The sequence below is a fragment of the Brienomyrus brachyistius genome, chromosome 13, assembly GCF_023856365.1.
Source record: "Brienomyrus brachyistius isolate T26 chromosome 13, BBRACH_0.4, whole genome shotgun sequence".
NCBI classification, from domain to species: Eukaryota; Metazoa; Chordata; class Actinopteri; order Osteoglossiformes; family Mormyridae; genus Brienomyrus; species Brienomyrus brachyistius.
Window position 1 is genome coordinate 12,015,867 of NC_064545.1, and position 12,493 is coordinate 12,028,359.

The 12,493-nt window shown below is 41.9% G+C and overlaps 1 protein-coding gene across 1 annotated transcript in view; it reads left to right on the forward strand.

Annotated features, from left to right (window-relative positions):
* The first annotated feature begins 3,542 nt into the window (after positions 1-3,542).
* The window catches only part of LOC125706798 (cytosolic carboxypeptidase 4), a 157,703-nt gene continuing 148,752 nt past the window's right edge, over positions 3,543-12,493 (forward strand). The window contains exon 1 of the mRNA XM_048973633.1: positions 3,543-3,756. Within this exon, the coding sequence (XP_048829590.1) occupies positions 3,543-3,756 (214 nt within the window). The remainder of the gene's footprint in view (positions 3,757-12,493) is intronic.

Sequence of the window (12,493 nt, forward strand, 5' to 3'; positions counted from 1 at the left end):
CAGGTGGTTGTTTTTCACAAGACACCGTGAAACTGTCAAATGTCATCCAGACTCTAAGATCACCGTGGGTGGTGCCTAGAGTGGTAATTTGGGTTAAGGGACTTGCTCTTGAACCAAAGTAATATGATCACTCTGCTAGACCTTGCAGACTAAAACCCACTGGAAATCGCTCCTGCTGTAGGTCAATATTAGAGCATCCTGGATGACTGTTGCCATCCAATGACATTAAATATTTCTTCCTATCCTGACTGGTCTGCTAAATCGAAGGTCCCACAGAAATGACCAACTGTTTGGTTGGAACAGTTCCTCATCCCCACAGACCTTGGCCTCATATTTTCACGGATTTTAAAACAGACTTTCTTGCCTTCATTAACCATTATTTTTGGTTATTATACTTTGCTTTTCTGAGATGCGCCAATTTCCATGCCAGGATTACCTCAAGCTCTGGAACCTGCAGACTGTTTTTTCATTCAGGTATTCTGGTTTTATGGTATACAGTAACTGAGGATATTGTCTGGATCATGGACCACAATTTACTTCACTAGAGCCTTTCTGCATTCTGTGACTGGGGGTTACCATCAATTTGTACTTAGGATATCCCCCGACTCTAATGGACAGAGAAGCAAAACCTTTTCTTTTGGCAGAACCTCAGGAAATACTGCAGCACTAATCAAGCAGACTGAAGCAGTAAGTATGTTGGGTGGAAATTGCGCAGTACTCCATTGTGCACTCTTCCTCGAACTTAAAACTTTAAACTGTGGACATCTGCTAAAGAAATATGATATTTATAATTATATAAATATAATAATATTTGTTTTCAGTGGAAGGATTACAGATCCTCAGCCAAGCCTGCCTCATGGAAAGGTTAGAATTCATCAGCTGCATGGTAATGTTCAGCAAAAATGTGCCGTCATACTTAATGTAAACTAGCAATAGCTACACTTTGTTAGTAACTTTATCCTACCAATGTTTTTCGGTCAGGCATAGAAAAAAACAGAAACACACAAAAATACAAATGCAAAACTCTTGCTAACATTTTATGAAACAGGTGCTACGATGAAGGGGAATCTGTGTTAGGAGTGAAAGGAAACACCGTGCATCTCATTTATAAGCGGCATGCATCCGGCTGCATTTTAGAGCCTGGAATGACATTCATGTAGTGAAATGACATTTTGAAACCTCTAGTGATGGTGAGAGTGAGAGGGGGGGTGGGGGGTGCAGTCCTCTGACATAAACTGGCTTAACGCTCTTATGCCAGCCTGAACATACAACGAAATACATTTTTAATACAATATAATACAGGACCATATGATAATACAATAACAATCATCTGTTATATTTATTCGTACTGAATTTTAGATAAATCCCCCTGAAATATCTATCCATCCATTTACCATTTGGTCCATTTCCATAATTGCTTATGCAGTGCAGGGTGGCGGGGAGCCTGGAGCTCATCCCAAGCAACACAGGATGAGGCAGAGGGCACCCTGGGCCGGAGAGGGCACCCTGGGCCGCAGAGGGCACCCTGGGCCGCTTTCCAGTCCCTTACAAGATGCATTTGCTTGCATTGCTTATTTGCTTTTACTTTATTGTATTTTTCCTGTAACATTGTTCCACAGGTATAAAATAATGCTGTACATTGTAGTAAAATGTTTGGGAAAAACTCACACAAAATATAGATGAAATGATGATATCTCTCCTGAAATGAGGAATGGGTTAGTTACAGCCCTATTACTAGGGGAAAACAGTCTGCTTAATTTAAAGATTGCTTACTGCAGATAATGCAAATCACAGCACCAGCGGGAATCTTCAGGGAATCGGCCACCTGGCTGGAAATTAATAGATGCAGTGCCCTCTGGTGGTAGCAAATCCATCTCTCCTTGAACTCACTCTTCACATGATATCCCATACGGCCCCCGCAAGAAAACTGTGTCCCCCCCCCCCCATAGTGAGAATATGTAATATGTTCACAGAAGACTATAACTTAGATTTCATTCTTATTTTTTTGTGTTAAGCTTCTTAGTTACTCTCCTTGCTGAATATTCCCTCTGTTCACGCAATTATGGTTTGTTTAACTTAAACGTAACAGGTGTAGGTTTAAAATTTATCTCATGAAAGCAGCACATCTAAAGTTTATGGTAATTCATCTGTCTTTAGGAAGTTTAAAGCAACTGAATTTAAACAACAACCATGCATTTGCTCATTAGAAATGTTGAACTTGATTTTTATAGAACGGTAACCTTGAAATGGAGACCGGCAGGGAATGTTTTGTTCAACAACAAAGCAACGACAAAAACAGCATATACAATAACTAGTAAAACCGACCTTTGTGATTTAAAATTGGGATTCAGTTACAGGACTGTTGTGCTTAATGCTAGATTATCTCAGAGATGTAGATGGATCTCTGATATATATTCAGTGCATGTACATCTACCCAAAATGCAGCCTTGCTCATTTCTCGATTATTATGTCAGGAATTCATCAGCCTCTGTCAATAGCTATGGCTTAGTGTGCTGCCTGTTCCGTTTGGGGCCACATGACCTTTTAACCCCCACGTCATCTAAAATTAGGCCCCGCGAACTTTCAGCTTGTCAGAGGCGAAGACAAATACGTCAGCATGTGCTTGGCCAGCTGGACACGTTTGTCAGCCAGAATCATGGAGACGATCGAGATCTCACATATACAGAAGCTATAGCTACTGTTTAATACACTTGGGGTATTTGTATAACAAAAATGTGATGCATATTACCTGTCAATCAATTGAGGAATTATTTATACAGATACAATTAATGGTATTTCAACGTTTTTTGAGTATCACATGCCAACTTCTAGCTTGTGCATACGCACTAGCATAGTTAACACAGAAAGCACGTATATTTATGGACCATCTCTTAGCTGACCTTCAGAAAACATGACATCTTTGGTTCTGGTTCAATTTACACTTGAAAGACACATAATATCTGAATTATTCCCATTCATCTCAGTCTAGACTGTGCTGTCAATTTGTTAAATGGCCATCAGTCATCATTCATTCAGCCTTCAACCTTTTTCTTATCTGAATGATAAGTGAGGGTCAGGGCTGCAGATTTAATCAAATATATTTTCCCTGCAGTGATTGGGTATTGATGAAAAATACAATGCTTAGAGCGACTCTCTACAGGCTGGTTAGCTGAAAGCTCTATGTTTTGTTTTAATGGTACACCAGTAAGTGTAAATGCAATGCGCTCTAACCAATCTGCCTCCAGATCCAGAAGCCAGGCCACATCTCCCAGTGAACCATTTATTCTTCCTCAGCATCTCATCACCTGTTAATTGATCATACCTGTTGACTTTCCACTCAAAAATTTCATAAACACCACCCCATCCAGTGACCCCATGTGAGTTTCTCCGTGCCAAGCATTTTCCTGGTTTGCACATCCCTGACGTATAATTGTGTTTAATTGTGTAATGACACACAACTGCTCTGCTACTCACTTACACTGGTCGGTCTGACCAGTAACAATGATGAAATTGCATGAAGACAAGAGCCAGAGAAGACAGCAATGCGGTCTGCAGATAATAACCAAGCCCTGAATGTGGAGAAGATCAAGAAAATCAAAATAGTCTCCAGGAAGTCCAGCACTACACACTGTCAGCTGACCATCAACGGCTCCACTGTGGAAGTGGTGAAAGGCACCAGGTTCCTTGGAGCACACGTATCAGATGAGCTCTCAGGGACCAACAGCATCACCCCCCAGATCAAGAAGGCACCACAGTGTCAGCACTCCCTCTGCTGAGAAGAGCACGCTTCCCCTTCTAGTCCAGCTTTCTGCTGAGGAACCACAGAGAGCATCCTAACCATCTACATCACTGTCTGGTACGGGAACCGTAAAGCCTCAGACAGCAACACCCTCCAGTGAATAGTAAGGACAGCAGAGAAGACCTTTGGAACCACTCTACCCACCATTATGGACATATATAACAAATGTTGCAGCAACAGGGGCCTCTCCATCACATGTGACCCCTCACACCCGTCAAACAGCCTGCTCACCCCATTTCATCTAGAAGAAGGTTCCAGGACATTCAGTCCACCATCACCAAGCTCTGTAGCAGTGATTCCCCCAGGCTATCAGGCTTCTGAGCTCCCACCTACCCCATAAATGCTGATAGATGCTCATTTACGCTACACTGCTTCTGTTACCTGTTACTCATAGTCTGTTTATATGCACTATTTACTTCTTTTATTTGCACTGTGTTGTAGTTGCTGTCATTGTTGTTGTCATTGTTGTCTACTGTTATATACTGTTTTTTAAATTCTGCTTTCATTTTAATTAGTTTTTCATTTATTATATTCTGTACTTATTCTCCTCCAGTATTTTTGTGTTTGTTTCTCACCTGTCCCTTGTCCTGCTCCACAGAAATGCAATTCCATTGAAATAAAAAGACAATAAAGTGACTTGACTTGATTTATTGATGCTGACTTTGTCTTATTTGAGGGGCTCAATCTTGATCTTCATCATTCCTCGTAGACAGTTTCATTTCGACAATAAGCTTGACAAACCCTCCACACCCCCCCCACCATGTAAATCCAAACAGGTGGCATCATGTTAGCCTCTCAGCACCCCTCCCGCCCACCCTACAATGTTGTGTCCCATGTGACCTCTGTCAACACTAGACGGTGCACCAAGCAACAGCGAGTATCAGCTTGCAGGCACTAGAGAGGCTCACCTTTCTGTCACCTTTGGCTATGGTGAGTCACACTAAGCTGGTGTCAGGAAGGAATTGGGGGGGTGGGGGGGTTGCAGAAAAGCCACCACCAGGTGTCCCCAGATATGGCTTCATGCCATATATTTATTTAGCATTTACATATATCTTCTTCAAGAGTTAAAGTACATAGTTTCATTTACAATGATTTTACGTCGAATTTCTGACTACATACAGTAATTACCTCTCCCCGCCAAAGAATTCTCATAGTGTTGCATGCATTTTCACTGGGTACACCAATTACCTCCCAACATGCATAGCAATTTAGGAAAATCGCTGGGTTAAATTGATTCCCTGTGCCTGTAAGTATGCTGGGCTGGCAAGACATGTCTCTGTTTTGCTTTGTGGAATTAGCTCCGAAGCACCATGATAGGATATAAAGATATCTGCCACTGTCCAGCCAGTTAGGAAAAACAGATCAGTCATTTTTAAATCTTTTCACATATATTTGCTCATCGACATTGTACGGCTCTGGATGCACCAGGTACACTTGTGATGTTCATGATCTTTTGCTGCTGAATACTGGGGACATTCTTAAGCACAAGGCTAAGGGTAGCAGTTTAGCAGTTTTGACCAAGTGTGAATGGTTCCTGTAAAATGTCACTGACAAGGAGCAGTAATGATAATTGGACATTGTAAACTTTCATGCCATTCGTAATAAGATGATATAGGCTGATGCATTGTGACATTTCCCCCATTTAAATGAAATGATATCTCAAAGCTGAACATGCATTTGTGCCTTTCAGAGGTATGCATCAAATCAAATATTAGCTAACTGCATCAACACTATTTTCCCAAAGCAAATTAATTGATTTTCTTTTTTTTTATACAATATGTGCTGTCACACTGGGACTTACAGTCAGGATCATAAATATTTGAAGAATGACAAGTTTTACTATTCTACCTGTTTACTGAAATATACTTCAATTGATGTTAGACAGTGGACATGGCCATGAAGTGCAGACTCTCATATTTCATTTTGGGGTTTCCACATTCAAATTGGATGGAGAGTTTAGGAGTTTCAGCTCATTAACATGCGACACCCTCTTTTTAAAGGGGACAAAAGTAATTGGACAATTCACTTAATAGCTATTTCATGGACAGGTGTGGGCAATTCCTTCATTCTTGCATTATCAATTAAGCAGAAACAAGGCCTGGGGTTGATTTTAAGTGTCTTGTTTGCATTTGGAAGATTGCGGTGTGAACATACAACATGCGGTCAAAGGAACTCAGTATGCAGGTGAAACAGGCCATCCTTAGGCTGCGAAAACAGAAAAAAACAATTTGAGAAATTGCCACAACATCAGGAGTGGCAAAATCCACAGTTTGGTTCATCCTAAGAGTGAAAGAAAGCATTGGTGAACTCAGCAATCCAAAAAGACCTGGACGTCTACGGACGACAACAGTGGTGAATGATCGCAGAACCATTTCCATGGTGAAGAGAAACCCCTTCGTAACAGCCAACCAAGTGAACAACAGTCTCCAGGAGGTAGGCGTATCAATATCCAAGTCTACCACAAAGAGAAGACTGCATGAAAGCAAATACAGAGGGTTCCCTGCAAGATGCAAAACACTCATAAGCCTAAATAGAAAGGCTAGATTGGACTTTGCAAAAAAAAAACATCTAAAAAGGCCACCACAGTTCTGGAACAGCATTCTTTGGACAGATGAAACCAAGATCAACCTGTATCAGAATGATGGATATAAAAACGTATGGAGAAGGGCTGGAACAGCTTATGATCCAAAGAACACCGCATCATCTGTAAAACATGGTGGAGGCAGTGTGATGGCTTGGGCGTGCATGGCTGCCAGTGGCACTGGGTTTTTAGTGTTTCTTGATGATGTGACACAGGATGGAAGCAGCCGAATGAATGCTGAGGTGTTCAGAGACATCATGTCTGCTCAAATCCAGCCAAACTGATTGGCCGGCGTTTCATAATACAGATGGACAATGACCCAAAACACACAGCAAAAGCAACCCAGGACTTTATTCCAATTCTTTGCTTTAATATTCTCAAATGGCCAAGTCAGTCACCTGATCTCCCCCACTGAGCATGCATTTCATTTGCTAAAGACTAAACTACAGACACAGAAAGACCCTCAAGAAACAGCAACTGAAAACTGCTGCAGTAAAGGCTTGGCAGAGCATTAAAAAGGAAGGAAACCCAGCGTCTGCTCATGTCCATGAGTTCAAGACTTCAGGGAGTCATTGCATGCAAAGCGTTTTCAACTAAGTATTAGAACTGAACATTTTGTTTACAGTTATATTAATTTATCCAATTACTTATGAGGCCCTGAAAGGAGGGGATTGTGTAGAAAAATTACTTTAGTTCCCCACATTTTTATATAATGTTTTTGTTCTACCCACTGAATTAAAGCTGAAAGTATTTACTTCAACTGCATTTGACTTGTTTCTTTTAAAATGTATTGTGTTAATGTACAGAGCTTAAAGATTGAAAAACTTTGTCTCTGTCCAAATATTTATGGTCCTGACTGTATTAATTTGACCCCCTTCCCCCCTAAAACCCGCTTAGCTTTGTCCCCATTTCATTTCGCCTTTCAGACCCTGAAGCATGATGTACAGCATGTGGTGAGTACATAATGCTGGTGTTGCCATGGTTGATTACGGTCCATCGCATTCTGCATTGCGAGCAGCACTTGACTTGTACATTTCAGATTAGCTTTTATTACCCCCCCCACCCCCGCCCCTGAATTTTCAAGCCACAGTTTGAGATTTGAATGATGTGAGGAGATGGATTCTGACATAAGCCTTTGAATTTCTAACTATTTATGCCTGAAGCTTTGCCTCTCTGGATTACTGTGACAGTCTGAAAGTGGGTTTATCCTGCTCTTGACATTCCTTTAGAGAATACGCCTGAATAGACACAGGTTTTCCAAGTGACAGCCAGCTTGGAATCCACTTGAGCTTCCTAATTTCTTGTCCTTGGAATATGCACCATCCTTTTCTGTTCCAGTTTGGAGGCGGGAGAACCACTCATCATTTTTACAGGGGCTGTTGCTGGTAATGGTGTTTCCTGCTCAGGCCCCCGCCAGAGAGTCCCCTTTCCGCTAAGTTTTGATGGTTGGTGTACCTGTCTTCTGCTAGTCTTCTGTACTTGGCCAGCTGAACCACAAGGGGAGCTGCAGCACCAGAGTCCCAAAAGCCCACTGCAGTACTGATTGTTTCAAATAAGTGAATTTTGCAATAAGGCTGTCAACTACATCCTAGTCCTGGCAGGGATGAAGGAATGCGAACGGTGTTTCCAGTGTAACACTGAGGGAATGTCTATGTTAACACTTCCCCAAGCTGTCGTAGATGACACACAACCAAGCCTTCAATCTCTGAAATGTCTATTGGCCAGTTGTGAAAGCAATTAAGCCCTGTCATTCATTTCTACAGCCATGCAGCTGAAACTGCACTTCTCCGTCTCACAAATCAGGAGATCTCTAGGTACAGGTAAGGTAACACAGGGATCCTATATGAAAAAATCAATATGTCATTTCTATTTGACAAAACACCCAGACTCCTAAGCTGCTGAAGTCCATCCATCATATGTAAGCCATTATCCAGTGCATTGTCATGGAAATTCTGGAGCCTATCCTAGGGAACACAGGATAGGGGACACCCTGCATGGCAGAGGTAGAAAGTTCAGGTGCAGAAAGTAAAAATCAAGACCAAGATTTTGTTTCAATCAACCAGTTCAGTACTCTGTGACTGACTCTTCATACTCAACTGGTTGGTTGAAATAAAGTCTTGGTCTGGATTTTTATTTTCTGCACATGAACTATCCCACTCTTTTGGATGGAATGCAAGTCTTTGAAGCACACGGAGGTCATTTTAGAGATTCTGAACCATGTGTTTTTGAAGTATCTGTGGAAACCCAAAATGAACCCTGGGGGAACATGCAAAGTGTAGCACCCAGAGAGGACATTAATCAAACCCACAAGCTGGACGTTTGAGAAAATGTGCTGTTCACTGAGCTGTGGCATCAGACTCAATTTCTATTATCTAAAAGGAAACATATGCATCATATTTGTCTTCTATATGGGACAGGTAAGCCATACATTCTCTATTGCCTGAGAGGGCACTTGTCCGATGGCAGAGAACATACATAAAATGTAAGTTTGTTACAGTTTTGAATTACAGATTTCAAGGATGTGAACTTACATTAACATTTTACAAAGTCACTTTCTAATATGCAAGTCAGAAATAATACCAACCAGTAAAACCATCAGCACCATGTTTTGATTTTTAGGAATAAGTGTGAAAACATGCCATGGGGGTGAAGCATAATATTTCTTATTGTCAGCAAACAGCAAAGAATTTAAAACATTTTTCTGGACATATATTACATGCTGTCACGACCAACACAATGACGGAAGCAGGAGCCAGGGTCAAGTGGTAAGGGAACCAAACAGTGGGCATGGTTGGTTTGACCATGCCAGCAAGGAAAACAGTAGGGGAGCAGTAAACATGACAGCCAGGGTGTGACAGTATCCTTCCCCCAAACACAAGACGAGCTGGAAAAAGGACCCAATGACAGAACAGAAGGGCAGACAAGAGTCAGGACAGGGCATGATAAAGCAGGCGCAAGACGGACACTACAGAACTCAAGACCAGGGTGAACCTAGACATGACTGGGATGAGCGACTGGACCAAACAGAATAAACAGTAGGTCAAGGACATTGAACAGGTAGGGATCGACATGAGATGCGATCTGAACTAGAAACAGACACCAGATACAATGACGACTGAGAACCAACAACCAGGAATCAGCGAGCAACTGGGAACCAAGGAAGTGAAGAGCCACACAACATACTTCTGTCTGCTCTGTCCTGGTGTAACGACAAGGACATGGACAGAAACACTAAAGGAAACAGCTGTGGGACATGGCCAAGGGACAACAACTGAGTCACCGACAGAGGGTACTGGGGAATCTGCAAGGATGCGACAGGGATAGGTGGGAGACCAAAAAAAATTAAAATAAAAAAAAATCTACAGAACTGTGACATGTTAGTCCTGAGAGGCCTGCAGAACAGGAGGCCCCTGAGGAGACTACAGGGCAGGAGGGCGAGAGCTGATACTAACCCATCCACCAACACAGTCGTAATTAACATGAATGGGCTGGAACAAGAGGTAAGGCAACCAAACACCAGTCATGGTTAGTTAGACCATGTCAGCTAGGAAAGCAGGGGGTGTGTGGTCAACATGGCAGGCATGACAGCAAGGTGTGACACACGCAGATATTATACAGTAAAATCCCATTATAGTGGACTCGCTTAACGGAATATCGTCTATAACGGACGAGATCCGCTGGTCCGGGCCGTGCGCCTTTAAGAACAGAAAAAGCATTGAATACAGGGAGTGCAGAATTATTAGGCAAATGAGTATTTTGTCCACATCATCCTCTTTATGCATGTTGTCTTACTCCAAGCTGTATAGGCTCGAAAGCCTACTACCAATTAAGCATATTAGGTGATGTGCATCTCTGTAATGAGAAGGGGTGCGGTCTAATGACATCAACACCCTATATCAGGTGTGCATAATTATTAGGCAACTTAACAAAAAACAAATATATACCCATTTCAATTATTTATTTTTACCAGTGAAACCAATATAACATCTCCGCATTCACAAATATACATTTCTGACATTCAAAAACAAAACAACAAATCAGTGACCAATATAGCCACCTTTCTTTGCAAGGACACTCAAAAGCCTGCCATCCATGGATTCTGTCAGTGTTTTGATCTGTTCACCATCAACATTGCATGCAGCAGCAACCACAGCCTCCCAGACACTGTTCAGAGAGGTGTACTGTTTTCCCTCCTTGTAAGTCTCACATTTGATGATGGACCACAGGTTCTCAATGGGGTTCAGATCAGGTGAGGCCATGTCATTAGTTTTTCTTCTTTTATACCCTTTCTTGCCAGCCACGCTGTGGAGTACTTGGACGCATGTGATGGAGCATTGTCCTGCATGAAAATCATGTTTTTCTTGAAGGATGCAGACTTCTTCCTGTACCACTGCTTGAAGAAGGTGTCTTCCAGAAACTGGCAGTAGGACTGGGAGTTGAGCTTGACTCCATCCTCAACCCGAAAAGGCCCCACAAGCTCATCTTTGATGATACCAGCCCAAACCAGTACTCCACCTCCACCTTGCTGGTGTCTGAGTCGGACTGGAGCTCTCTGCCCTTTACCAATCCAGCCACGGGCCCATCTATGTGGCCCATCAAGACTCACTCTCATTTCATCAGTCCATAAAACCTTAGAAAAATCAGTCTTGAGATATTTCTTGGCCCAGTCTTGACGTTTCAGCTTGTGTGTCTTGTTCAGTGGTGGTCGTCTTTCAGCCTTTCTTACCTTGGCCATGTCTCTGAGTATTGCACACCTTGTGCTTTTGGGCACTCCAGTGATGTTGCAGCTCTGAAATATGGCGAAACTGGTGGCAAGTGGCATCTTGGCAGCTGCACGCTTGACTTTTCTCAGTTCATGGGCAGTTATTTTGCGTCTTGGTTTTTCCACACACTTCTTGCGACCCTGTTGACTATTTTGAATGAAACGCTTGATCGTTCGATGATCACGCTTCAGAAGCTTTGCAATTTTAAGAGTGCTGCATCCCTCTGCAAGATATCTCAGTATTTTTGACTTTTCTGAGCCTGTCAAGTCCTTCTTTTGACCCATTTTGCCAAAGGAAAGGAAGTTGCCTAATAATTATGCACACCTGATATAGGGTGTTGATGTCATTAGACCACACCCCTTCTCATTACAGAGATGCACATCACCTAATATGCTTAATTGGTAGTAGGCTTTCGAGCCTATACAGCTTGGAGTAAGACAACATGCATAATGAGGATGATGTGGACAAAATACTCATTTGCCTAATAATTCTGCACTCCCTGTATAGCGGACTAGCATATAACGGACAAACAATTTGGTCCTCATGGTCGCTTTTAGCTGTAGTTTTGTTCGGCTATAACGGACATGCAGCTCCGCCTACGAGGCGCGTGGAGTGCTGGTGATATCCAGCGCAGATATGGAGTCGGGATTATTAATAGTCACGCATCTGCTCAGGTAAAGTTGGATTACTACATGTACAATATAATAATCTATACCACAAGTGTGTCTGCTGGGGTGTGGCATGAGTAAATGGTGTCCTGTAGCATACAGTGACTCTGGATATAATGGACTTTGGATATTACTGTTTTGCCAGGTCCTTTTTACAGGGTAGATATGCTTAACAGTCGTGTCAGTGACTCAGTTAAAAAAATGAACCTGCTTCATGCTCTAATCCCATGACCGCGGTGCCTGATGGATGACTGTCTACATGAAGATTCTACAATGCATTATTTCAAATAATGGTTATAAACTTAAAAAGGTATAATATTAACTGAAAATGAAATCTCCATCCCCCAGGGCAGCACCAACTGCCAACAGAAAGGGGGTTATTAAAGAAAAAAAAAAAACAATTTATCCTGGACAGTTTAAATGATATATTTACTTGGTATGAAAATGGAAAAAACTACAACATCTGTTATGGTAACCAGTGCTGTTATTTACTGTTCTTTTAAAATATTTCTTCAGTTTACCTTTTTTCAAACTCTGTATTTGATATTTTAAGTTAAAAAAGAGAAGTTTTTAAGCATTGCCTCTGAATATAATGAGTATTACGTTCAGATGTATAAGGCGTTAGATTTGGCCGCTGTAATTTCTGAATTGTTTCTTTGCTCTTGTTGTGTGGCGGTGTAAT